Source organism: Arvicola amphibius, chromosome 4 (assembly GCF_903992535.2).
Source record: "Arvicola amphibius chromosome 4, mArvAmp1.2, whole genome shotgun sequence".
Lineage (NCBI taxonomy): Eukaryota > Metazoa > Chordata > Mammalia > Rodentia > Cricetidae > Arvicola > Arvicola amphibius.
Genome location: NC_052050.1, coordinates 53,354,321 through 53,382,085, shown reverse-complemented (window position 1 = coordinate 53,382,085; position 27,765 = coordinate 53,354,321). Strand labels below are relative to the sequence as shown.

At 49.6% G+C, this 27,765-nt stretch overlaps 1 protein-coding gene across 3 annotated transcripts in view; it reads left to right on the top strand.

Annotated features, from left to right (window-relative positions):
- The window catches only part of Gas7 (growth arrest specific 7), a 233,891-nt gene extending 206,818 nt beyond the window's left edge, over nucleotides 1-27,073 (top strand). For all 3 annotated transcript variants that reach the window (XM_038328544.1, XM_038328546.1, XM_038328545.1), the window contains 9 exons: nucleotides 2,922-3,011; nucleotides 5,292-5,407; nucleotides 8,925-8,999; nucleotides 14,196-14,274; nucleotides 19,118-19,246; nucleotides 20,595-20,718; nucleotides 24,778-24,857; nucleotides 26,284-26,382; nucleotides 26,938-27,073. In XM_038328544.1, the coding sequence (XP_038184472.1) occupies nucleotides 2,922-3,011; nucleotides 5,292-5,407; nucleotides 8,925-8,999; nucleotides 14,196-14,274; nucleotides 19,118-19,246; nucleotides 20,595-20,718; nucleotides 24,778-24,857; nucleotides 26,284-26,382; nucleotides 26,938-27,051 (906 nt within the window). In that variant the 3' untranslated portion in view covers nucleotides 27,052-27,073. The remainder of the gene's footprint in view (nucleotides 1-2,921; nucleotides 3,012-5,291; nucleotides 5,408-8,924; nucleotides 9,000-14,195; nucleotides 14,275-19,117; nucleotides 19,247-20,594; nucleotides 20,719-24,777; nucleotides 24,858-26,283; nucleotides 26,383-26,937) is intronic.
- Nucleotides 27,074-27,765: the final 692 nt, after the last annotated feature.

The window sequence follows — 27,765 nt, the reverse complement described above, 5'->3', positions numbered from 1 at the left end:
AGATCATAAGGTTCCTTAGAAATCAGTACTGCCTACTTTGAGTACCGCGGCCCCTAGCCGCAGGTCGGCATCAGTGAATTCAGCCAGCTGAGGATCCCCTAGCTGCAGGTCCACATCTGTGAATTCAGCCAGCTGAGGATCCCCTAGCCACAGGTTGAAAACTGTGTCTGTACTTAATCGAACAACCTTTATCCTTGATATTTCTCCCCATTCAATATGGTAGAAAACTATTCAGCTCAAATTATTAAGTATTATAAGACTATGGAATGCAGGGGGGGGTCTGTGTTTGTTATATGCAAATACTGTGCCATTTTACATAAGGGAGCTTGGCATCTATAAATTTCGCCATCCATGTGAGGCCTGAAACTGGTGCCTACCCCTCCACCCCCAGATACTGAGGGGTAATTGTGCCTTAAATCTGTGGATTCTGTGATTATTTATTTATTTGCATGGATGTGTTTGTGTGTGCATGGTTGTATGTGCACACTCATGTGTACATGCTCACATGCATGTGGAGACCAGAGGAAAGTGTGTCTTTCTCTATCACTCTCTGCCTAAATTTCCTTGAGATAGTCTCTCACTAAACCTGGAGCCAGCCTGGCAGCCAGCAAGTTCCCAGCAATCCTCCTGTCTCTGAGCCTCATGTGGCTATGCCTGATTTTGCACTGGAGTTGCAGGAATTTGAACACAGATTCTCATGCATACAAAGCAAGCGCTCCTACCCACTGCCTCTCCAGCCCTGGCTCTGTGATTCTTAGCTCCTGATTACTGTTAGAAACCTCATATCATTAAATTACATTGAAGCTTTCACGAAGCAAAACAAAAGTGACTGTCACCACCAATATGGCTTAACCTCCGTACTGTTTTCATGCTGGCCCCAAGCAGCACCTACTCAGTGGGAGGCTGTCGAGACCCCTAAAGAAGACTCAGATCAGGACACCTCACAGCGGGGAGGGACTTCAGCCTAGATCAAGAACTTGGAGAGACCCTTTCCTGAGGCTGGACATGAGATGTTGCTTGCTCTACACCCTGCCCCCACCCCCAACCCCCCCCCCCGCCCGCCATCTAGCCCCTAACAACGGCTGCAGGCCAGAACCTCTTCACACTGAACGGTCTGGGGCAGAATTCAGTGCTGTTGAACTCCAAGGCACTGTGACATTCCTGGCCCCCTTCCTACCATGTCATCATGTTTCTTCCCAAAGGAGCCCCTGCCTTATCTTACCAATGTCAATGTCCTGGAACAGGCCTTTTCCTTCTGGATAGCACTTCCGGGTCTCCTCACCCAGGCCTGTGAGGGCAGCTGCTGTTCCTGACAGCTGGCAGGCTGGCAGGGCAATGCACTGACTACCACAGGCTCTCCCACCCTTTTTAGTCAGAGGTCCCAGGGTCTGATCCAGCTGACAGGGGGGTTTTCTGGTTGGCCATAGCATTTGTTTTTGTTTTTAATTTTAAACTCAAACAATTGTCATCACTGAAAGCTTGAGACAATTGACATTCAAACCCCAATCTCTGGCTAACCTAGAATCAGCTCATAGTCTGGTGACATGGAGCAGGAATCTGAATCTGCCCATGTGATATGTGTCCACAGCCTGTAGCCCCTACCCAAGACACAGGCTGTTTCCCTCCTGCCCTGGTTGTAGATTCTGTGTCACAGGGGTACCTGGCTGTTTGCGTGACCCTCCTAGGTCAGAGCTTGAAGACAATCTGCCACCCCCTGTGGGTTCCTGGTTAGCTCACCCTTTCAGCACCAGAACTCCTCACTTTCACAGATGACTGGTCTGTGGGGAGAGGTTGAAGGAATATGCCTTGGTGTGAGGCTGGGGAATTGCAACCATCAGAAAAGCAGCAAAGCCACTCCCACAAAGGGGGGGACAAGCCACTCCCACAAAAGGGGACAAGCCCCTCCCACAAAAGGGGACAAGCCACTCCCACAAAGGGACAAGCCACTCCCACAAAGCTGAGGCTGCTAGGGAGGATCACAAACACAGCTGGGAGAAACAATAGCTTTAAGCGCCCAGAAACTTCCACACCACATTCTCCATCCTTAGGGCCAGCCCCAAGCCTGCACCCTGGATTATATGTTTAAACTGTGGATGTTCATACCACAGGCATCTCAGTATAACCTCTCATCCCCGACCCCCAGGTGCTTCTAAGTCAACCCTATCCTTGGTTCTTCTTAGAAACAAATTCAGATTTAGCTGCTGGATTCCAGTATGATCCCACACAGGACATACCAAACACACTGATATTACCCCACTTCTTCATACAAATAGAGCACACTGTGGTACTAAAACCATTCTACATGTCATCTGTGTATTGCTGTGCACTCAAATGCATTCACCCCTTAGCAGCGCATCCAGGTACTGTTCCTCATCAGTGTGGGAGAACTCTATTGCTGTAGCACTGATTTGTTTTTCACGTACACATTCATTATACGTGGTACTGTGTCTTATAAGGTCGCTAGCCTTCTGCCTCTCCTTCCTGGGTGCTGGGGCTGCAAATGGTACCACCATTCCTGACTCCTCTCAGACTTTCCTTACAAACTCCCCTCCTGTTGGACAGTGTGGCTCTGGTCCAGCCTTTACCGGCATAGCCAGTGTGTGGTAGATACCAGGCACATACATCCCTGCACACATGGGCAGTTACATCTGTAGCACGGTCTCTCAGAAGCACGGCAGCTGGGTCGCAAGATCTAGGCATTTACAATTGTGATAGATCCAATTAAATTCTCACCAGACAGCTTTCCCTCTTCGTAGCCTCTAGGATGGGTGTGGGGGCCGGTTGCCTCCTATTGAAAGTACCCACTGGCTGCTGTCACAAGCGAAGATTGCTGAGTACATTCCACCAAAGTGGCCGTGGGGAGGTGTCCTTTGTGCTCTGGCCACTTGATCCAGCAGCGACAGCATTCTCTTTCTCTGCAGATCAACTGTGTGACGTTCCCTCACCCAGACACAATGCCTGAACAGCAGCTGCTCAAGCCGACTGAGTGGAGCTATTGCGACTACTTCTGGGTGAGTCCTGCCTCAGTTTCTCTCCACTGTGACCCCAACAGCAGCATACACCCGGGAAGGGCGGAAGGGGCCTTTCCTGTTGAAGCTGCAAAGTGTGGTTGTGTCCAGTTTGGCATCTCAGACAGGACTTTTGCTGGATTCTGGATCATTCTGGCAGTCCCAGGAAATCTGTGTGGTTTTCCTGCACTGTAACATGGAAACCACAACCAGAATGCCAGAAAGCTGAGAGACAGCTCCCTCCAGGGCTGGATGGAGGCAGGAGACTAGAATTACTTTTAATAAAGAAACCTGAGCTTCAGGCCTGCTCGACACCACTGTGAGTGGCCTTGGGGACACTCTCAGCCTCTTGGCGTGTTGCTTTTCCCATCCGAGTCATAAGGAAGTCGGGTACAGGGATGTACAAACTGTCTCTTTCAGCACCCACGGCTCTCAAGTCCTTGTGTGTTGCTTAGTGGGTCCAGAGTTGTCTGTGGCAAGATGAGAAGTTTCTATTGAAGATGGATGGCAGAATGTCACCACCTCAGTCGTCTCAATACTCTTAGTGTCACTAAACTCTGTATGCACTTAGAAACAATGACGACACAATAAATCTCACATTATGTATATTTTCCCACCGCTAAAATGATGCCTTAATGTGTATGCACAGTCCCATACGTCAAGGATGCCAGAGCTAGCCCAGAGCATTTGCGTTTTGAAGTTGCAGGGACACAGACCCTTCTGCAGTCAGAGTGGTGAGGGGTCACGACACCTCGGCTGTCTGTGGAAAACGACTGAATCTGTACAAGGCACTTTCGGGAAGACCCCAAGGAACAATCAATAAATAAAACCTCTTCTCACCGTGGCACAGAATGGATTATCTGCCCTCTTTTTAGATTTGCTAAATACTAGCCCAAAGTGTTTTTTTCTTTCTTTTTTTTGGGGGGGGGGGTTTTCGAGACAGGCTTTCTCTGTGGTTTTAGAGCCTGTCCTGGAGCTAGCTCTTGTAGACCAGGCTGACCTCGAACTCACAGAGATCCGTCTGCCTCTGGCTCCCGAGTGCTGGGATTAAAGGCGTGTGCCACCACTGCCTGGCTAGTGTTTTTTTTATCCCAAATCCTGCACCCCTTAGAAAGCACCCAAAGCCTCCTGCTTGCCCCTGTAGAGCAGACCTGCTACTAGAGCAGTCCTGCTTGTGAGATAGAGGTCTGCAGAGGACATGGGAGCTTTGGGCACTGAGATGACCCAGGAGAGAGACGTGTATGCAGTAAGGAGACGGGAAGATTCTGGAGGCCTGAAGGGAGTCGTGTCTTTGCTGTCTGAAGTAGGGAGGCGCTGAAGGAGTTTTAAGGAAGACTTGGGTGTAACCTATGCTGTGCCTGTTGCAGATGGGAATGGAGGGTGAGAGGCACGTGAGTGGACCAGGAAGAGTGGGTGACAGCTGCAGAAATAAAGAGTGGCTGTCGGGTGTGTGGACGTCATCCTTAGGGCTTTAGGGACCAGGGCATGTCCTAGAGGGGAGACAAGAAACTCGTGGAGCTGGGCAGAGCCTGTGATCCTGCCTGTTGTTCACTGGCATCCTGGGGATGTCCTTCTTTTGCTAGTTTGGGTTATGTTGAAACCGCCTGGCCACCTGTGCATCTGTTTCCCAGGGGTTGGGATCACAGGTCTACACTGCCACGATTAGCTAAGAGTTCTCACCTTAACCTGAACTCTGGCTCCTGGTCCCTCGGTGGTTTTCCTCTTCTGACTGTCAAAGCATTTTCCTCTTAGCAGAAACATCTCCTCGATGGCACAGTCTTTGGAGCACACTGTTCTTGTTCGTTTTTCTTAAAGCCAATGAGTCGTTCAGCCTGTTTACCCCCAAGGGAAGCAGGTTTGGGTTTAGTCATTGGGGTGACTTCCTTGCCTTTCTATCAAGATGTAGCATCCACAGCATGAAGTGAGCACACCTTAAGCATCCATAGAGAGGCCTCAGGCAGGCAAGGTGGAGATAGAGAAGCCTCAGGCAGGCATGGTGGAGATAGAGAAGCCTCAGGAGGGGATGATGGATATAGATAGAGAAGCCTCAGGAGGGCGTGATGGTAATCTCCCTGTATGGACAGGTGTTAGTGGTATGTCTTGGGTCAGTGTTGCTGAAGAAAGTGTCACTATGGTCAGGACAGGGAAGAGGGCCCATGAAGCTCTTCCCAGTGAGAGGGGTTTCCGTAAGCTGCAGTGGCTCTCTGGCAATGATCTGGAAGGGATCCTAGAAACGCAGGACACAGTCTGCTCCCAGATGACTGGGCTTTTGTTTCTTCCCAGGCGGATAAGAAGGACCCACAAGGCAATGGCACGGTGGCTGGGTTTGAACTGCTGCTGCAGAAGCAACTGAAAGGCAAGCAGATGCAGAAAGAGATGTCTGAGTTCATCCGGGAAAGGTGAGACTAATGCCCATGCAGCCCTGGAGCTGGCCACCACCAGGCCCACTCTGAACCCTGGACCCCAGGGGAGTGGATAGCTGGTCATGTTTAGCCCTAGGACAGATGTGGTCAGCAGATATGTGATGTAGACATGTATAGTGTTTCTAAAGATTTGAACCAATATCTAAAAATTTTGGTAGCTTTTAAGAATTGAAAGAAGGAGGTCAGGAGTTCAAGGTCATTCTCAGTTGTATAATATGACTTATCTGGGCTACATGAGGCCTCGATATATGTATTGAGACACACACACACACACACACACACACACACATACATTGCATTGAATCCTGGATGCTTGGTATCTCGATGCCTGCACAGCCCCTGTGCAACAACTGGCTGGAGTTGAGTAGCTGCTGTCCACGGAAGGAGCACAGGTCCTGTTTGCCACAGTCTCCACTCTTCCCCACTGTCCCCTGACTTGCCGCTCCATTCCTTTACCCTCATTTGAAGCTGTCCCTTACCTTCCAGGTCTTCTTTTTCTCTTAAGACAAAGTCTCACTGTGTAGCCCTGACTGACTTGGAACTCACTCTATAGACCAGGCTGGCCTTGAACTCAGAGTTCCACCTGCTCTGCCTCCTGAGTGCTGAGACTCAAACTGTGTGCCACTCCTGTCCTTCCAGGCCATTTTTTTAAACTAAAACATTTCCCAGGCCAAGGGATATAGAACTGCCCTCCCATATCACCCCTGCCTCTAGGGATTCTAATAGCCCCGTACCTGAAGAACTTGGGTCATAGATGAAAATCCTATAAATTCAGCTCATGGAATATATGAAGAGCTGCAGAGAAGTCCCCTCTCTATCTTTCTCCTCTCTGTCTCTCTTGTTTTATATTCTTGCATAACATGCAGACTTATGTGTAGAAGGAGGGGCCTCTTGTTTGTTCCTGGCCAATTAGCCCTGAAATAATCACACAGAAACTGTATTAATTAAATCATGGCTTGGCCCATTAGCTCTAGCTTCTTATTGGCTAACTCTTACATATTAATTTAACCAATTTCTATTAATCTCTGTATCACCACATGGCTGTGGCTTACCAGCTAAAGTTCCAGTGTCCATCTCTGGCAGGGCTATATGGCTTCTCTCTGACTCCACCTCCTTTCTCCCAGCATTCAGTTTAGTTTTCTCCACCTAGCTCTGTTTCCCTATAGCTCTTCTAGAGGCCCAAAGCAGTTGCTTTATTAACTAATGATATTCACAGCATACAGATGGGAATCCCACATCACCCATGCACAAATGCACCTGTACACCCTCACACCTGCTCATATACACGTCTGCATACCCACACATTCTGGCCTCTACATGCCCCAACACAGAAATATCTGTGTACCTACATAGCCATGTATCAGATCCCCATACAACTATTCATCTGGGCACCTGTACTCCCACACACCCCTACATCTTACCCTATCCCTGTATACCTGTGTGCCTACACACCCACATCCCCATGTACTCCATACCATGTGACTGCATACCTATGCACTGGCATATCTGCATGCCCACACACCTATATGTTCATACACCCTGGGTACCCACACATCACACCTACACTCCCAAGTATCTGCATACCCACATCCCTGTGCACAGATAGCTACACATCCGTGCACCTACACACTCACACACTTCCATGTACAGACATCTGCACAGGCATGCTTTTGCATACCTACACACTTGTGCACCTATACCTACACACCCATGTACCTACACACCCACATGCCTGTGCATTCATACATTCATACATGTCTGCACATCTATACATTTGTTTGGTGCACAGCCACATCACACACACATCTGTACATTTACACACCACACACTTGCATACTTACACACCCCTACATCTGTATACCCACACACCTGCGTGCCTACACACCCCCATCAATACATTTTTTCACAAACATATGCTCAACTTTCCAGCTAGTGTTTCCAAGACTTGCTGGAAAGATTCATTGCAAATAACAAAGAACTTTTTCAAAGTATTTCTTTGTTATCACACTAGTAATTGGGTAATAATGCTTTGGCATGTTTAAAGCCCGTTTTTTTTTTTCCTTAGGAGGCCTATTTTCCATTTGTATAATCAAATCTTTATGTTATGACCCATTAAACTAGTAGGAAATTGGAAGGCTGCTTTGTTCAGATGCAAGAAAACAGAAGCATAAAGCAGACAAATAGGAAGCAACGGGAGCTGAAGCCTCAATGTGCATATGGTTTTCACTCATAACAATGTCCTGTTGGCAAATGAATGGTTTCTGTCATCTCCAGCCACTGAGGTCTTGGGGAACCAGCGGAGGGAATTCAAATCCCTGGAACCTTTCTCAGGCCGCCTTTGGAGCTCTCAGGGAAGCCATCTGAGGCAGGAAAATCAGGCTGTGGGGTTGGGACTTGCAGCTTTGCTGGGCTGAGGGAAGTGGGCAGGAGGTGGAGATAACACAGGCTGGCTCACAGCAGAGGCCCAGGAGGCAGATGGCATGTGCACCTCCCTCTCCTGGCATGTGCACTTGGCCTTGTGGCATGATGAGATCCGCTTTCTGGAGATCTTGGCCCCGGTATGAAGTTGCTGCAGGGTAGAGGTCCGCATAATTGGGGCTGGAGGCAAAGGCAGGACAGAGATGGGTTAGCGAGAAACTTGGGAAAGTGAGGGGTGAGCAGGTGTGCAGAGGCATTAGCAGGTCCAAATAGTCACTCTCTCTCTGGGTCCCTGCATCTTTTGGGTTTCAGCACCCTAGCAGGTGAGAAGCACATGCTGCGATTCCATGTCCCAGGACTCCTCTATTCTCTGAGTGAAGGCTGGAAGGACTGTCTAGGGCCCTGCCTTCAGACCACCTCTGCTTATCATAGCACAGCTCCACCTCCCACCATGGCCCCAAGAGCCTCTTAAGACATGAACGTGCTGTTGACAGCCCACATAACATGGATATGCCTAGCTGTACAAAATGTGCCCCAGAGAATTGTCTTAGAGGTGTGTTGAAGGTTTTCCCCTCTGGGGAAATCCAATGGGATTGCAGCTCTGGACCTTACCTGGTTTCCATGGAAACACATGCACCCTTAGCAATGCTTTGCAATCGAAGGCATTGTGGGTGGGAAAGTGGAGGAAGATGTTCTCTTCTCGCTTCTGTGGGCTGAGGCCATCTGGGAGTGTGTGAACCTGGAACTAAGGGATGGAAGGGCTGGGTACATCCTGGGCATCCCTGGGAGTCTGTACCAAGCTTCTCTTGTTCCTGGAAGGCTCTCTTGTCCAACCTTGTGCTTGGAGTGGTGCAGATGACATCTGCCAGCAGTGGGAAGCTGAGTCCAAACCAGTCCTTTATTGGGTACTTGCCACTGTGAGTTCCCCCTGTGTAAACAGAGCAGCAAGCACTACAGGCTCGGGAACTCACATGTTAGAGGGTCTCTTTACAAGACTGAGGCATGGCAGAGTGTGCTGTGTCCAACTTATGGTCTACACTGCGGAGCAGGTACACAGGTGTTTCTCTCTTTGCAGGATTAAGATTGAAGAGGAGTATGCAAAGAACCTGGCTAAGCTCTCTCAGAACTCCCTGGCTGCCCAGGAGGAAGGGTGAGTTGGCAGAAGAGTGGCGGGACTGGGGAGGATGAAGGGACACAGAGAAAGGGATCCTTACTCACTTACGAGCAATGCTGCCCACTTTGGATAAAGAGATTGCTATAGGCCTGTCTGGCTCACTGTGGGGTCCGTGCCTTTGAATCATTCACAGTCGAAGGTAGATCCTCATGACTCGAGGTAGGCACTCATGCCTTAGACAGGGACCGGTAACTCAAGGTGGATACCCATGGCTCAAGATGGGTTTTCACAGCTCAGGGTTCAGACTCATGATTTAAGACAATACTCATAATTAAGTGTTTTAGCCTCTAAATTTCAGCACTCTGCTGACTGAGGAATGGGGGATTAGGAATTTTGGGACAACCTGGGCTACATAGCTAGATCCTATCTCAGATAAACAAACAAAAATACTGGTGCTCCTGACCCAAAGTGGGCACTCATGACCTGAAGTCTATGTATTCATACTTTAGCTTCTCCCTCCTGAATATTTTTTTTAGTGACCTGAATCTCCTAGGTGCTGGAGCACATCAGAGCCCCTTTGCACTGTGACCTGTAGCTGAACAGCAGCCTCTAGGTGCCCAACTCTGTCCCCCTTCTTCCAGGGGGAAACTAAGTCTGAGAATTTCCTATCCAGCCTCTGAGAGTGCTTTCGAGAGCCCCAGGCAAGGCCTCATCTCCCTCTCCTATGGTGACAGTCCAGATGGGGTTAAGGAACACTCCCAACCCTCCCAGCCATGCAAGGATCTCCAGTGGGAGAAATCCTGCAGGGATGGATGCCGTCTCGTCCCTCTTCAGAGCCCTGGCCCTCGTGATCACTGGGAGGCATGTCAAACGACACAGGCACTGTGCAAAATAGCATGGCCTTCCTCAAGAGATAATCAGAGAAGTAGTATATGCCGCCACCCCTTCTGAGGTTTATACCCAAATGAGTCAAAAACAAGGAGTCAAACAAACATGTTCAAAGTAGTACTGCTCAGAGACCAAAAGGTAGAAATGGCTCAAATTCCATCAGGGGGTGAACAGGTATGCAAATCATGGTGTGCTCACAGTGGGTACTCATGGATGCACAATGGGATAGTATTCACCCATAAAAAGGAATAGAATACTGAGACTCACCACATTATGGGTGAACCTCAAAAACGCGATGCTAAGTAAAAAAAAAAAACAGCTGCTTGGGTCACAGAGTCTATCCTCCCATTCATATGTAGTGTCCAGAATAAGCAGAGCCACAGAGGCAAAGCTCACTGACTAGTGATAAAGAGGGAAGTGAGGAGTGAGACTTATCGTAGGCACGTCTTTCCATTCAGGGTATGTGTGCGCTGAGGCTGCTCTAACAAAATTTCACAGACTGAGTCGCTTAAACTGTAAGAACATGCCTGTGCATGGAGGCTTACACATCCGCAATCCCAGCACTCAGAAGGCAGAGATGGGAAGATCATGAGTTTAAGGCCGACCTGGCTATATAGTGAGATCCCTGTCAAGAAAAAGAACAGAAAAGGCTTCTATTTTGTCTCTGTTCCAGAGACTAGGAGTTCAGTGTCAAGGTTCCCGTAGGGTCGGTGTCTGGCATGGGCTCTCCCTGGGCTTACAGATGGCTGAAAAATCACTGTGGGCTTACATACCATCCGCTGTGTAAATTGGGGTTGGGGAGTGGATCCTACAAGGTCAATAATCCTATTAGATCAGGGCTTTGCCCTCTAACCTTAATTACTACCCTGTCCCCTATCCTCCATCAGGGTTTCAAGACATGACAGGAGGCTAAGGGGAGGGAGGAATGACAAAATTTTCTTTCTGATCAGGGATGAAAAGTTTGGAGCCATCAAGAGTAGGCCATTCTCCACCATGGACGTTGTAGACACTTTTCCATAGCTCGCCTTAAATTGGATAATTTTATCACAGTTGATTTTCACCTCAGAAGAAAAATGTTCAAGGCTCCTGGGAAGTTAGCACCAACAGGGTCCTCAGACGCTGCCTCTGTTGTCCCACCACCCTCCAGAGGTGACCCTAAGAAAGAAGGCGGGGTCCGCAGGGAGCTCTGATGGTGAATAGGCCGTAATCTGCCTTGTGGCTGGAGTCTGTCTGGGATGGAGACTTTTGCCAGTTGAATATGGCTTTGATTAGGGCTCCTTATGGGCTGACTAAAACCAGGCCATCTCCTTCCCAGTCAGCCGCAGGATGACCCGATAGGGTCCGTGTCCCTCTCCAGACACGAACATGGTTAGCTGGCTCCTGGCCTCACCTACTGCCTCCTCAGCCTGGGACAAGGCAGGAAGTGCATGGGAAGTAGCCCTGCCACCAGAGAAAGCAGTTTCCTGTGGGTCCCTGTGCTTGGCATCACTCTGTAGCTCTGGAGCCTTCCTGCTTCCACCCCCTCGGCTTGGGCTCCTGCCAGGGACATTTTGTCCTGCCAGCACATAGCATATGCTCCTAAGCTAAGCAGCCTGCTCCTCACGCCAGAGCCACACACACGAGCACAGTCAACCACACAAGCTCAGGTATAGCTATCCCTGCCTCACGTGTGAGTGTGTTTGTGTGTGCGTGCATGCGCACGCGTGAGCGCGTTACTGCTCCACTGGCAGGCATAAAACACAGTGGGGCTGTACCTTGCACTCACAGCGCAGCTCTAGACATTTGGCCCAGTGCATTTTGAAGGTTGAGCAGGGATTCGAGAGCTCAGAAACCCAAGAACAGGTAAGGGACACTTGAGCTATCTGGCAACTTAGGTACGCTGTCCAGTTTCCATGTCACGAGACGTGTGCACGCTGGTGAAGCAGCAGCCTTCGGTTTCTCGCTCTGCCTTCAACCCTCTCGTGTATGGAAAGGCCATGCAATGTTGGTCGTTCTTGGCTGGAGTTTTGCCAAGAGCCTGTGCCGTGGTTTGGCATGCCTCAGACTACACATTGAGATCCAGGTTCAGCTGGCAGTTTATTTATCTCTTTCTCATCAGATGCCATCTTCAAATGAGGATTTCGAATAGCTTTTCCCCAAACATTTAAAATTTATTTTTAATTAACATATATTCATTTAGACATATTGGCAGGGCCAAGTGCAGTAGTTCCGTACATTTGAAGTTCTTTGGAATACTGAGGAGAGGAGACATAGGCATGGGGGGGGGGGCTGAGCCCATCTTGAAAGGTAGGGGTGACACTCTTCTGCCTGGGGCATGCCAGTCCTGCAGGTAAGGCTGAAAGCATTTCCAGGATGGGAATTGTGCCACTTTGCCCCCAATATCCTTGAGCTAACATTCTCAGGCCACCATGCCTGACCCTAGCCAGTTACCCCATGTGCTCCGCTGGCAGCAGGCTTGCCGCCCTGTTGGAAGAGGCTCAACCTCTCCCAGGGCCTTTGCAGACTCCTGTATTTCCAGGACCCTCTGGATGTCACTCAGCTCCTAGGACAGCACTCTTGCATGTGGTGGCGATGGCTTCTTGGCTGTCAGTAGGAAGTTAGGGTCAGTGTTGAGATCCCATGGGAGTGGACCCAAGTGACCATCTGTGCCACTAGGAAGTGATAGTCAAGATTCCTTCTTGCCGTGTGACACCCAGTTGTCACCACATCATCTCCTAACAGCTGCCTGAGGACTAGCGACGGAGCTCGGTGGCGGAGCCCACCCCTGATATGTAGGAAGCCCCAGGCTCCTTTCCCTAGTGAACTACAGAGCCATGCCCCTGCAGCTCACAAGCCTGCCCTTTCCGTGTGGCTGTGTCTGAGAGCCTTCTGTGTCACTGTAAGTGGATAATGTATTCAGGAAAGAGATCAGTTATGGTTCTGAAGACTGGGAGGTCCAAGATCAAGGGCTAGCACCTACAGAGTGCCTACATACTGCCCTCGCATGTGACAGAAGCCACCACATGTCAACTGCACGGAAGATGGCCAGCTTAGGGAGCCCGAGCATTTTGTTATGGCCCCAAGAGTCCCCACACTGCCGTGCCACGGATGAAGTCTGGTGCACATGGTTTGAGGGGATACCTTCTGCTCACCCCTGACTCATATAGCTGCCATGACAGTTCCACTGTGAAGTGAGGTGGGGGAGCCCGGTCCATGCAGGTCTTCAGGACTGTGCATTCTCCTCACAGGTTCCCAGATCCCAGGCCCCACAGCATGGTCGCCCCAGACCCACCTAGTCTTTCTCTGATGGGACCCCCGACAATACTCTTCCTTCTTCCAAACTCTTTCAATTGATTGTTTCTCATGCACACTCACCAAGGCCAGGCTAGTGCTGTCACCAGCCAGGACTGGATCACTAGGACAGAACTACTACTAGCTGCTGCCTCAGAACCAGGAAGTGTCATCATCTCCAGTGCTCTGCCCAGGGGCTGTCTTCTGATCAGCTTTTGCCACTAACTTTTAACAAATTCCCCAGGGCAAGGAGCTTTTGCATGAAACAAAGTCTGCTGGCTGCGTGAGAGGTCTGGAGAAGGAGTCGGGGGCCTGGCTTAGAATGGCCTTAGGGCCAAAGGATCCAGATAAAGAATTCTGTATCTCAGGGCCTTCAGAAGTCCCCAGGACTCTGGGAGATGCCTTCTGTTTGGAGCGTCTCTTTGGAACAGAGGGATGGTAGAGTTTAGCGTGTGCACTGTGAGCCCCAGTGGGGTGCACAATCCAGAATCTGCTAGAGAGAAGCCATGCCTCTGCAGATGGCTAGGAGAATCTTCCCAGTGTGTGGCTGCACCTGGGATGTCCCCGGACCCAAGTGGACCATCTGTGCCTCTCCTGGAGGCCAAGTGACTGAGACCTATGGGCTGGCTGCAAAGGAAGGGCCTTCAGAAACAATTCTGGTTTTCTTCCTTTAGTTTTTAGCGTATATTTGTCCCCTCGGCAGCAAACCAGGGTGTGGAGGGAATCAAAGGGTACTGGGGACAGTGATGGCCAGGTGTCAACCCCACTGCAACACAAGCTATGGAAAGACTCCCACCCTCTCACACCTCCCCCAAGTCTTTGAGTGCCTCTGGGTTCCAGATATTTCTCCTGATACTGAGATATTTGCTATCTTAGATCCAGAAGTAAGGCTGGTTTACCTTGGCCTTGGTGACTGAGTCTAGTCTCATTATTCAAGCCCACAATCTTGAATGTTCTATACTTCCATGAGATATGGAACCTAGAACCACCGTTCCTTCTTAGGAAGAGCCATGGCTTCGAACCAGAGCCCTCGCTGTCCTGTATTGCAATCTAACAAACCTTTTCCTCTTGCAGATCCCTGGGAGAGGCATGGGCCCAAGTGAAGAAGAGCCTGGCAGATGAGGCTGAAGTTCATCTCAAGTTCTCCGCCAAGGTAACCCTCCTCTCCCTCCAGAGTTAGACCAAAGCATGCTGATAACTGGTTACCAACTCTCTATAGCTTATATTGCTTGCCATTTTCCATGGCACCAAATCCCTGAATACAGAGCTGGGAGAAGAATCCCATAGCTCACCTAGACACTGTCTCCATTGAACAGACAGCAGCAGAAATGCCCAGAAGTGTGCACCAAGAGCATAGATAAGAGCATGGTGTGGATGTTGGGAAAGGATCACCTTTTCAAATATAAGTCTAGGTTTGTGATAATTAATACTTACTACAATGTGAGTTCATTTAATTTCTTTTTTGGTCATGGCTAATTTAATAAGCAGCTCACAGTGAGCTCTCAGGAGCCATGGAAGGCAGGATCTCGTGGTCTGTGTGGTAAGAGTGGATGCCTCCTAGTTCACTCAGTGAACCCCAGCCTCTCTTGGTTGGTTTCATAGGAATGGATTGAGATGTGATCTGCTCTGTGCCCGTAACACTAGGCTATGTCCAAGGGAAGATTTTTAAAAACCGATTTGTTGCTGCAGAATTTATGAATGCCCCCTACTTCCATCTGATCCCAAAGACACTAGGACCAGGACTTTCTGAGTTCAGGCATGAGTCTGTCCTGGTCACGTCACTACGGTCAACACTGAGCACCTGTAAGAGATGCTTAATCGCTACCTCCAGAAGAAATGAGTAAACAGAGCAACAGTGGGGGTTGTGACCCCTTTGGGGGTCCAATGACCCTTTCACAGGAGTTGCCTAAGAGCACCAGAAATCACAGATGTATGTTTACATCATGATTCATAACAGTTCCAAAATTACAGATGTGAAGCAGCAATGAAAGTAGTTTTATGGATGGGAGTCACCACAGCATGAGGAACTGGATTAAAGGGTCATAGCCTTAGGTTGAGAACCACTGCTGCTGGGCTTGCTGGTCATCTCCTCCCACCCCCAGGCTTTCAGCTCTGTTCTGTCTCCAGATTTCTCCACGCTTCCAAGTGAACATTGTCTCTTCTCCCTGGCTTATCTCTCCACATTTCCTCTCAGACTCTTGGCTCCTTCTAAGTGAGAGATAACCTGAATACCTCAGTGAGCATTCACACTAAAGCCTGTGTGACTGACATGCCTGCCCACTAGCAGGTACATGGGAGGCAGAGGCAGGTGGATCTCTGTGAGTTTGAGGCCAGCCTGGTCCACAAGAGCTAGTTCCAGGACAGGCTCCAAAGCTACAGAGAAACCCTGTCTCAAAAATCAAGAAAGAAAGAAAAGGAAGGAAGGAAGGAAGGAAGGAAGGAAGGAAGGAAGGAAGGAAGGAAGGAAAGAAAAAAAGAAAGGGAGGCCTTTAGGAACGCCACCTACCATCTTGACTGACCCTCTCTTCCTTCTGACTTCCTGCTACCACCCGTCAACCACCACAGCCCCAGGTACTATCTGTTCAAGTGTTTGAACACCCAGAGCCTCCATGTTTAAGTTCCAACTTTGTCATTTGAAGGTAGTATCCTCCAAGACACTGTTCCTTCCCAAGGCGTCCACGGTTGCCGCTAGCTAGCCCGCTCTTTGCAATGCTGTTCCCATTTGTCAGTTCCCTGCCTTAGGGTCCCGTGCCATGTGCACTCTTGAAGGACAGGAATATGTTGCTCTACCCATCCCTCCATCTATCATGTACAATGTACACAGAAGAGGGAATAGCTGAGACCATGGGAGAGCCTTACTGCTCTGGCTTCCGGCTTCTGAAGTGGGTGAGTGCCTGAGATGGACCTGGTACCCCCTGTGAGTGAGAATTCCCAGCTCATAAGAGCACACTCACCCTCACCGCATACAGCCAAGCCCTTCCCCAGCACATTGGTATCGCAGCTCCCACCCCACCCCCCGTGAGGAGGGAGCTCCCTGAATTGCTGCCTTCAGAGCTGCAGATGAAGCAGTAGGTTATTTTTAAGCCATGGTTCATGAGTAGCTTCCCTCCAAGGCCTCCCTCCTCTTGTCCCAGCCCCCAACAGTGCTATTTTCCCCATACAAGGTGGGGGCGGAGTCCACCAACAAGAAGCGAATGGGTTCAATCTTCAGCATTACACACAGGAGAAACCCTAACCCAAGGGAGCTCCTGCCCTTGCAGGGAATGCCAGTGGTGCGGTGCAGGCTGAGTTCCCAAACGCTCAGGCCATTTTGAGCAAGGTTCACAAGCTCACAGACCCCAGGACTAAGGATGGCTCATAGAGAGGGGGGACTGCAAACCCGAGGCACAAACTTTACGCCATTCTGCTGCTTCTGGCCTGGGTGTGTTGGTGACTCCAGGCTATCCCAGTAGCCTCCTTTCTTAAGAGGAAGGGGACTCTGAGGATTGATTTGTCAGCCTAGAAGAATATGGTTCCCGAGGCACAGAGTCTATTTGATGTCAGCTCCAAAAGGTTTATTGAAATTCTTCTCCATCCGAATGCTCAGTGTCGAGGGTAAAAGCCTTTTAAGAAATGGGATTGCGTACGGCAAGCTCTCCAGCTTCGCCAGTCTCCTAGCTCAAGCCAGTGCTAATAGCAACAGCAATCTCAAAAAATGAGGTCGCTCTATTGGAAGACAGTTAGACCTAGCACCGGTGAGAGCGGGGAGAATAGACATGTTCCTCCTGATGGAAGGAGACCTGGCCATGCAGTAGGAGCACAAGCACAGGCAGATCTGCACTTCGGAGGATGCACATGAGCCCAGCACTGCCATGAACAAGCTTGGCGGGCATGGGCGGGTGACTTTCTTCATGTGTGAAATGAAGAGTTCCAACCCGGTCTGTGGCTTTAATTTTCCCTGACTGTGACCACGGGAGGCATTTCACGTGTTCACCGAGTGTATGTGCGTACCCACCCCCATACCCACTCAGTGATGCACATGTATGTAGCCAAAACAGATGCTTCATGACACCCTACTTTTATCCTGCCTAAAATGTACCCTGATATTTTACTCCCCAAGTTGGGTCCCTATTATCTCAAGAGACCTGGTCCTGACCCACGAAGTTGATGTCATAAAACTAGTCATTCACCGCTTGGAAATGCCTGGACCAGACAGTCGCTGAACTCACTTCCTGCTTGGAATTCTTCTCTTCGGATGTGTGAAGTGAAAAGAAGGGATTGGGACAGCCCATCTAGTACAGGCCAGACTGGCCACACATTCCCAGAAACACACCTTCGAGAGAGCTCACTGATGCCATGCTTGAAGCAGAGCCTTCAGAGCTAAGAATGAATCTTAAGACACCAAACCATTGTTTTTTAAAGAAAACCATTTTTTTAAGAAGTCCTTAATATATGGGCTGGAGAAATAGCTCAATGAATAAAGCCCTCAATAATGCACAATTGTGAGGAACTGAGTTCAAATCTCCAGAACAGAAAACTTGGTATGCGGAGTAAAAACACTGCAGTTCATAGCAATAACCTCGAATTTCAGCTGAGATGTTTTAGGCCGTGTTCATTGGTGTTGTGTGATGTGCTGGGTGTGTGCAGTGCAAAGTGCCATGCATTTTTAGAGCCAAGGCTTCTATGCAGTCACGTGACACGGACAGCTTAGGTTCATCACCTTTTGATTTTGAATTGGCTTTTATTTGTTGCATGTTCATAAACCTTGCACTGTTTCTAAGTATGTGTAAGTCCTACTTCCAGTTTTATGTCCCCATTAGGGGGCACAACCCACAGCTTATGACACTGGGGGTTAAGATAAGAACCCTCAAGTCTTGGGTGATCTCTAGAAAAAAGATCGTGTGTCCCAAAAAAACTAAGCTGAAAGGGAGACAAAAGGCTACAGAACCCCAGAACTGGGAATCATCTGTTTGGGAGACAGTGCTGGCTAGCCACAGACACTGATGGGACATGTGGGTCATGTTGAGGGTCCCCAAGGGACTGACGTGGTGGAGTTACAGAAGGCTGAGTCTGGGTGGGGCTGGCAAGCTCCTAGTTGGGCATAGAATATGGGAGAGTACTAGGCTGCCCTCTTGTCTGAGCAGATCCTCATTCTTGCAAAAATAAACACGTCTTGCTTACCATCAAAACAAATATCTTAAAAGAAATCTCAAGAGAGTGTTATGCGTGGTGGGGAAGGAGAGGGTGATTTAAAACTAGATGCCACCAGTTCTCACTGCAGAGGACTCTTTCTCAGGTCCTCAGAAGGAACACGAGGACAGTTGACCAGGGTGGGGACAGGAAGTGCACCTGCTCCCTTTAGTACCGCTCAGGACAGTCGTCAGGCCCTTCCCTAAGGGCCTCCTGACAGCCCCTGCCACAGCTTCCTGGACATCTGAGCAGGCCCCGGTCCTCTTTGTACCCCAGGCCTGAAGCAGATGGGCAACAAACAGAAATGACCTCCGATCACCTGAGTGATGGGCAGCCTTGCCAGTTACTTCACACAGCAGTCACAAGCAGGTGGCATGGTCTAGCCCCCAAAGGGTCCCAATTTGAAAAGGGCAAGAGAAGAGGACACACCAACAAAGCTATACTAGACAACTACATATCATGAAACACAGGTGAGAGTACCCATGCGAGGGTTCTTTCGTGTGACTTAGTCACTGTACAACGTACTTACTTCAAGCTACCAAGTGTTAAAGATGAAACTTCAGAAAGAGAAAAAGCTGCCATAAAGTCAAGAAAAGGCAGCAGTGAGCTAAATGGGAGAATTGGAAAATTCTGGGCTCCCCTCTCAGCACATAGCTATGCCATCTGTGAGCTAAAGGGGCATTGCAAACAGCTGTTAAAGATGCTCCTCTCCTTAGCCTTCTCTGCATGGTCTAGCCATCCAGGTCACTGCCCCAGGGCCTGGCTTCTTCCACCCTGCCCAGTTAATGCCTTGGTACTGAGCACACCCTCTCAACCTTCCTCCACAGCTCCACAGCGAGGTGGAGAAACCACTCATGAACTTCCGTGAGAACTTCAAGAAGGACATGAAAAAGTGTGACCACCACATTGCTGACCTCCGCAAGCAGCTGGCCAGCCGCTATGCCTCGGTAGAGAAGGTGAGAGGCCAGGGTACCTGGTGAACAGCTGGGGACCTCTAGAACAGAAACCAGCTGTGGGTGTCCCAGCAGAAACTTTTGTCCTTGATGCTCTGGGGTGGTGGTGGGAGTCCAAGGAACCCCTTACCTCTCCATTCGGCAGGCAGGACTTGCTACTCCAGGACACTCAGATGACTCTCCCAAGGGCAAGTGGGAGCAAGGAGAAGCTGCGGATGAATTGGAAGTTGTGATGGCCACATGGGGCAAGGCAACCCCTGTTTCCGTGGGCACCAAGTCAGATGGGCCGCAGCTACTTTACATGGCTACTGTGTCTGGGCCTCACCTCCTGGTGTTCCATGAACTAATCTGCCCTCCCAGATGTGCAAAGAATCACCTTCCTGTGGGTGGCCATACCATGGGAGGCAGGGCTGCTGGTAGCCAGCCCTTGAGGAACAGACAATCTCCCCAGTGGCCTGAGTGTCCTATAGAACAGGAGTGGCAAACCACGGCAGGTACCCAAGATGTGGTCACACCTCCACCAAAGGCTGAGAGTGGATGATGGTAGTGGTGGTGCTGATGAGGATGATGGTGGTGGTGGTGGTGGTGGTGGTGGTGGTGGTGGTGGTGGTGGTGATGATGATGGTGATGATGATGATGATGATGATGATGATGGTGATGATGATGATGATGATCATGGTGATCATGGTGATGGTGATGATGATGATGATGATGATGATGATGATGATGATGATGATGATGCAGGCACACTAAGGGCTGAGGCCGTGAGATAAGTACCCACAGCCTGTTGTGCACTGCTAGGAGGTAACTGCAGGTGACCTTTATGGTCCCTACCAGCCCTTGAGAGACAGTGGACTTTTTAATCATTATACATTTTTTAATTATATTTATTTATTTGTATGAGTGTTCTGCTCAAATGCATATCTGTGCACTACCTGCTTGTCTGGTGCCCTTGGAAGTTAGAAGAGGGCATTGAATCCTCTAGAACTACGGTTAAGGGGTGATGGTAAGCCACCAAGTGGGTGCTAGGACTCAACCCCTGGGTCAGCTGCAAGAACAGGTGTCCTTAACTGCTGAGCCATCTCTCCAGCTCAGAGTCAGTGGTTTTAGAATCACACGCTCTGGAAGCAGCCTGCTTAGGGACTAACAAAGCCACATGCAGACATGGCTGGAAGACGGCAGGTGAAGAAAAAAAACCCAGCTAAGGAGTCAGCCCTCTGGCTCCTCCATGCCAGGGTACCCTCATTCATATGAGCAGAGAAGATGGGCATAGGTAGGCGGGTGGTGGAACCCTGAAACCTTGCTGCAGCTTTATGAACAGCTTCTCTGGGCTTGGCTCCCCTCCCCTCAGGCTCGCAAAGCCCTCACAGAGCGGCAGAAAGACCTGGAGATGAAGACCCAGCAGCTGGAGATCAAGTTGAGCAACAAGACTGAGGAGGACATCAAGAAGGCACGACGGAAGTCCACGCAGGCTGGTGAGCCCAGCAGTGTCCTAGTAATACTAGTGCAGAGGGAAGGGACAGGTCTTCTGGTCAGGCTCCCATTCCAGTGGTGTGGTCCTTCCCACTTCCCATCTTCCCTCTTGAAGTGTCCCTTGTGCCTCCTTCCTGCCCCATGTCCAAGGATCTCAATTAAAGAGGAAGGAAGCAGATAAGCTACTCCAAGGTTGCAGTGAGGGCTGTCCAGCTCATGCTGTCCCTTCCATGGCCTTTGGGTTTGTCTAAGCCCTGGATGTAGGTCCAGAGATAGATTTCGCCATGCACCAAGAGCTCAGGGTACTGTCCCTGTTTGAAGAGTGCAACCTCCAACCCGTCTATCCAAGATGCTCCACTTCCCCAGGAAGTTAGTTATACTGTGGAAGTGAGCTCCTGCCCTGAGGACAGAAGCCAGCATTCCGTTTTAAAAGCATCCTTATTTCAGAATTTGCCCATATTGCTCCAGTGAGCGGGTTTCTGCTGCCACCTAGTGGTGACAATTAGCTGCTGCACAAGGCAACAAGATAAAGGCTCTTAGAGACAAGAAAACAACCTTCTCAAAGATGCCGAGTCTTCCCCATGCAAGGATAGCTTTAGATAATATCCTGCTTCTTGATTTCTGATGAACCGGCTACAATTTGTATCATTCTAGAATGAAGTAGCCACCTTAGATGCTATGAAATAAAGTGCAATAGAAATAAGTTGACAAAAATTAGATACACATCCTGGGTCCAGAAACATTTTCATAAATTCCTGGCATGTTCATTGTAAATGGGGAGGGGACCCAAAGAGGGAAAACATATATTCAAATTAATGTATTAACTTACAAAACGAAGCTATACAGCAACAGCAGCATATTTTTACCCGTGCACAAGAGCGTGTTATTCACCAGAAATAATCCCCAAATCACTCTCTTAATTCATATAACCTGGATCATGCTATACTCTATCTTTGATCTTGTTTTTCAATTAATGTGTCTTAGAAATAGCCCCTATCTCATTCCCGCTATACCTCTTTATACATCTATTCATGCGCATCGGACACTTTTATTTTTATTGAGATGTTTTATTGTGGAGCCCGTGAGAGAACTCGAGGCCTTACACATACTAGGCAAGTATTCCCACCGGGCTGCAGCCCCAGGCCCCAGGATTGTATCCAGATTTCTTTCACCGTTCCTTTGATAGACTGTAGGACTTAGAGATTGTTTCTGAGTGCTCGCCCCGGACCAGGGATACTGTGTTTGCTAGTGGGACTTTATCTCTCTGCATATGGAAGATCAGGTCCTCACGGAGAGAATGAAGATGCTGGGTCAGAAGGTTTGATTCATTTTGACAGATATTTCCAGATTGCTTTCCAGATAGGGCTCCATGGTTAACACCTGTGAATACCTCTTCCTCAAATTCTTGTCAGCACTGCCTAGTAACAAACTTGAAATCACCTGTGTGCTGGTAAATATATATACTATTACTCCAACCCCCTGCCCCAGAACTCAAATCCTTGTTGAATGCTGTGTCATTCTTAGTGACTGATTGACAGGTCAGGTGTGTGTTAAGGAGAGTCACTCCTGGTCATCCCAACTTGCAAATATTTTCCTATGGTTATTGTTTGTCTTTTACTTTTGTTCTTTGGAGAAAAAAATTAAGGTTTTTGTGCTTGGGTTTTGTTGTTTTGTTTTGATGTTTTGGGGGTTTTTGTTTGTTTGTTTGCTTGATTGCTTTTGTTTTTTTTTTCCTTGTCTGGTTTCTGTTGCCAGTTCTCTGTACAGTGGCCTTCTCTCTACCGGGTCTGTGTTCGAGGAGGATTGACTTGGGGAGGCCTCCACCTGGAAGGAAGCACTGACATTTCTTCCCTCTGTTTCTTTTCTTCTCCTCCCCCATCTCTCACAATGCTCCTGGGAGGAAGAATGTCTGGATCTGGGGGCAGACAGGGGCTCTGACTTCAAGTCATCACCTCTGCCATGAAGAGTATCTTGCTATCTGCCTAATCTTTATTCCAAGCATGTTGCTCCTCTTCAAGATGACTTTTGTTGTTGTTGTTGTTTTGTTTTGTTTTGTTTTGTTTTTCGAGATAGCATTTCTCTATTTAGCCTTGGCTGTCCTGGAACTCACTCTGTAGACCAGGCTGGCCTTGAACTCATAGAGATCCACTGCCTCTGCCTCCCACTTGGCAGAGATGGGATTAAGGGCATGTGCCACCGCTGCCCTGCCACAATGACTCTTTAAAGCTGCAACTGTCATACCTGTTTCATGGTGAGGCAAGTGAGGCATGGGCTGCTTAGTTGGCACCCAGAGTCATGCAGCCTCCTTGGTGGAGCGAGGCAGCCTGGCATTCGGGCTCCAGGACCCACTCCCTGAGGAAGGGCCCAGTCTCTGTCTCCTGGGCTGCCATGGAAAGGAAGCAGCCTTCCCCACACCACTCTCAGGTGCTGGTCGGTACAGCATGAGACTCTTAATCTCAGGGTCGTGGGTTTGGGCCCCACGTTGGGCGCCAATCTGTAGATGGAGCAGCAGGCTGTGTCCGGCCACCCGGCTAGCTTTACCCAAAATAATTACACAGAAACTGTATTCATTTAAATACTGCCTGGCCCCTGGCCTGTTATCTGTAGCTTTTTATTGGTTGATTCTCATATCTTGCTTTAACCCATATTTAGTAATTTATATAGCACCACGAGGTGTGGCTTACCAGGAGAGATCTTAACCTGTATCCATCTCGGAGAGGAGAAGCATGGCGACTGCATATGGTGACTGCCTGAAGCGTCTCCCCACTCCTGCTACCCAGCATTCTGTTCTGTCTACTCCACCTACCTAATTTTCTGTTCTCTTAAAGGGCCAAGACAGTTTTCTTTATTAATTAACCAATAAAAGTAACATAGACAGATAACTCTCCTCCATCATGCAAATCTTCCTGAAACATGTTCTCAAAATCAGGACGGACATGTAGGGCACCAGGAGCCTCACAGTGAGTGTTCATAGGGCAGCATGCTGCACCCACCTTGGAGCAGGAGACATCGTGGTGGCAATCCAGGGAGAGATGCATCTATGCGCTTCCCTCTGACTAATGTACCTTGAACCAAGGAGTAGTCATTGGCTTTGGACAGGAAGGAAATGAAGAAAGCACTTAGCACAGCTGTTCTCCAAAGCACAGGGCTCGTGGTTTATCTGTGGTCAGGGCCTAAGGATTTGGAGCTGGTCTGGAGTTATATGGACAAGCCTCTTCGTTTTCCTCCACTTTCCCACCAGAAGGCACATGAGTAACAGTGACTCTGAATCCATTCAAATGGCTGCATTCAACTCTGAGAATTCCTAGAATTGCTTGTTGATCTATTAGAGTGAGTCACTTGGCTCTGGGGGTTGGCTCATAAGCTTCTCCCAGCAGAAGCAGAGACCATGCTGCTCCATTCTCACCAGAGCCTCATTTATACAGAGCTGTGCACGTCGGTGTCTGCTCCTCTGACATGTTCCTCACCGTAGGTCTGGGGGAAAGTTGGCTTCTGGTTCAGCAGGTCTAGGGCACATCCTGACGGCCTGCACTTGTCACCAGTTCCCAGGGTCACTTGATGCCTTTGGTGAACCGAGATTTGCATAGCAAGGGTCTTGGGTGCCAGCATCCTTACTAATATTGTGTGGTTACCTCATAGTTCTAGTCTAATTTGTTAAAAAGTTTGAAATACACATGTCATTTCAGGAAGTAGTATGTTAGCCGTGGAGCTGTAGTGGTTGTGTGTTCAGATTGCTGTTATAAAATGGAAGGTTGCCAAGTGCTGAGATTCCAGATGTGTACCTTGGCACCCAGGGTCACGTGCAATCTCTTCCTGAGAACCCGAGCTCCTGGGGTCTTCATTCGAGCTCAGATAGCACTCTGTGACATGTCCCTGGGGTTTTCCCCCTTCTGTTACCCACTCCCTTCTCTTCTTCCCCCTTCATTCCCTGACTTTGCAATGACCACTGAGACTCTGGGAGAGGAACAGGCACGACCATGGGCACAGGAAGAGAAGGGCATCCAGAGTGGAGACAGGCTGGCATGTGACAGGACTTGATGGTGGCTGTTGGCTTTCCCCAGGAGATGACCTCATGCGCTGTGTGGACCTCTACAACCAGGCCCAGTCCAAGTGGTTTGAAGAGATGGTGACCACCACACTGGTATGTGACCAGAGATGTGTGAGCACCCTGTAAAGAGGCTGATGCACAAGCAGCCCCGGGCAGGGGACAGTGGGCATGGGAGGACAGAGGGGTGGTCACAGCAGAGATGGTCACTCGATCTCTCTCAGCATTGGAGTCCAGCCCTCAATCTAATACCTACCCACGAATCCAAACTCCTGCTCCAGGGCTCCCTGCTCTATGAACTCAGCAAGGGCCTGGTCTTGCTCAGTTCTCCTTTGTCTGTTCACTGTCAGGAACCACCAGGAATTTCCTCATCTCGGTGAACCATGGCCCTGCTATGATAGACAGAAAAGCAATAGGAAGCAGAAGCAGACACTCTCTCCCCAGGGCACACACGTGCACGCATGTGCACACACACACACACACACACACACACAGACACACACACAGACATAAGCACACATACACACAGATACACACACACTCGGAACTTCAGATAATTGACACATGAATAGGAAGACTGGGGAGCTATAGAGGGGCTGTGAAGGAAGACCATAGTGGTAGACCGTGCATGCTATCCTATATATTCCTTTTAAAGGATCGATTATCTCTCCCTGTTAGCCAGACCTGCCTGGGCAGGACAGTAGTGAGTGACTGGTACTTGGAACAAGCAGGAGAAGGGGACAACCATGCCCATTGTACATTCTATCATCCCAGTGTCCAATGTCACCCTTCCCGTCCCCTAACCAACTACCTTTCTCTAGGTGCTAGCCCACCTAGGAAGATTAGCAGCCTCCTTCAGCATCAGTGCCCTGCTTTTCCTCTCCCCGACTAATCCCCTAATTAAGCCCCCTTCTTTACCTCCCTTCCAGGTTAATCACCTGGGCAGTGACCTAGTTCCCCACAGAAAAACAGCCTAATCCCCTAGAGTCACGGAACCAGCAAGAAACCAACAAGCCTCTCCGCTCTTCTCTGACAATGGTTGCCCTGTTTCCCAGCCTGCTTTGCTCCCTGCCTGGTCTTCCTTGTCCCTCGGCACTAGGAGTAGATAGAAGCCAGAGAGCTTGAGAGACTGAGAGCACCCCCACACAATCCTACCGCTCCACCCATCAGCTGGAGAACAAACACCACAAATTCCCCCTTAAATGCTGGTCTTCCTCTAACTCCATGACACTTTGGGCCATTGGGGACAATCGTAGAACCTCTCTTTGAGTCCCAGTGAGGACATTCGAACACTCTGCACATGCAGAATTCCATACTGAACTGGCAGAGACACTTCTACGATCTTCTTATTCACCCTAGAGATTGACTCCTTCTTCCTCAGCATCCACAGGGTCAGATGGGCTGGCGATGCACAGCCAGGACTTTATATATAGAATATTTGGTGGTCTGACACCTGCCTCGTGGGAAGGTCCCTGAGTCAAGATGAGCTCAGGGTCCTCTGTCTTTTCTTCTTCCTCTATAGGAGCTGGAGCGGCTGGAGGTGGAGAGGGTGGAGATGATCCGACAACATCTGTGTCAGTACACACAGCTGCGCCATGAGACAGACATGTTTAACCAAAGCGTGAGTGCCCCATCTATGCGTTAAGGCTAGCAGGACAGACTTGGAATGATTGTCCCAGAGGCTCACATGATTCATGCCTAGTACAAGAAGCAGCTTCTCCTGATTTAGGCTGGATCTAACTAGGCCTTGAATGTATGCTCTTCCTGCCTCAGTTTCCCAGTGCTAGGACCACAGGCATGCACTTCATCCAGCTTTACAATGGCTAAAGTAACTAAAGACCTTTGACCCCCATGTGAATTTGCTTTAGAAAACAAACCAAACACACGCTTCTAAAACAATGACCAGTGCCCAAAGGCAGGTCTGTTACCCAAGGGAAGACAGATGGAGGAAGAGGTCTCCTTTAAGACAGCCTGCCCTCTTCTCCAGGCTTGGGGTCTGCAGGCTAGCTCCACCTCTCACAGTGCTCTGCACCCTCAAACCACCTTCTAGAAGGCCCTGGGACCTTCTATAAGGGCTGCTCTGAGTAGCTGTCCAACTGCAGCAGTGTGGGAGGCAGGAGACATCCCAGTTCAGCTACCACCTCTGACAGTGACCCCTCCTCTGTATCCCTTGCAGACAGTCGAGCCCGTGGACCAACTGCTACGAAAAGTGGACCCAGCCAAAGACAGGGAGCTCTGGGTCCGAGAGCACAAAACAGGCAACATTCGCCCAGTGGACATGGAAATCTAGACCTGCTTGTGTGGTCCTGGGGGTTCTGCTGAGGAGAGGGGCGGGGGGGGCCCATGGAGAAGGGGTGGATCTGCCCTGTTACCTGCTGACTTGTCCACAGAGAAGGAGGAAAGAGCCAGTGATGCCAGAAAGAGGGCCCAGACAGGGGCTCCCCAATATTCCCAGGCCATAAAGGTGGACTCACAGCCCTGACTCCATCTTGAAGATTGAAGCCTCCCCTCCAACTCCCACGCTGTGCTTGTCACTCTGAGAACAAACTGAGGCTAGAATCCTGGGATCTCACTGCTGAGTTCCAATGGGGTGGCCATCACATGTCTTTGCCCCAGGTATCCAGGGCATGTCCCTCCAGCTGACTTCTCATCTCCAGGGCAACAGGAAGAGGAAGGGAGGGAGGTCTCTGTCCCCAAACAATGTCAGGACTAGAATCAAGGAGAGGAGGCACAGAATAGTTCACAGCCCATACCCACAACTTTTTTCACCCCTCCCTACTTTCCCCCATTACATTCCGAGAGCCCGTATCTATTTTTTTCATCCCCCACACAGGGTGGGGTGGGTATCTTCTCAACCCAACTCTGGAGAGGTCAGGACAGAACTACCTCAGTTGGCACCCCCAGATCATGGTTCCCATCAGTTTCTGATCAGACATTGGCTGTAAAGTCTACCACGGAAGACTCAACCTGCCCTCCCTTTCAGCCTCTTTCTCAAGGAGGAAGC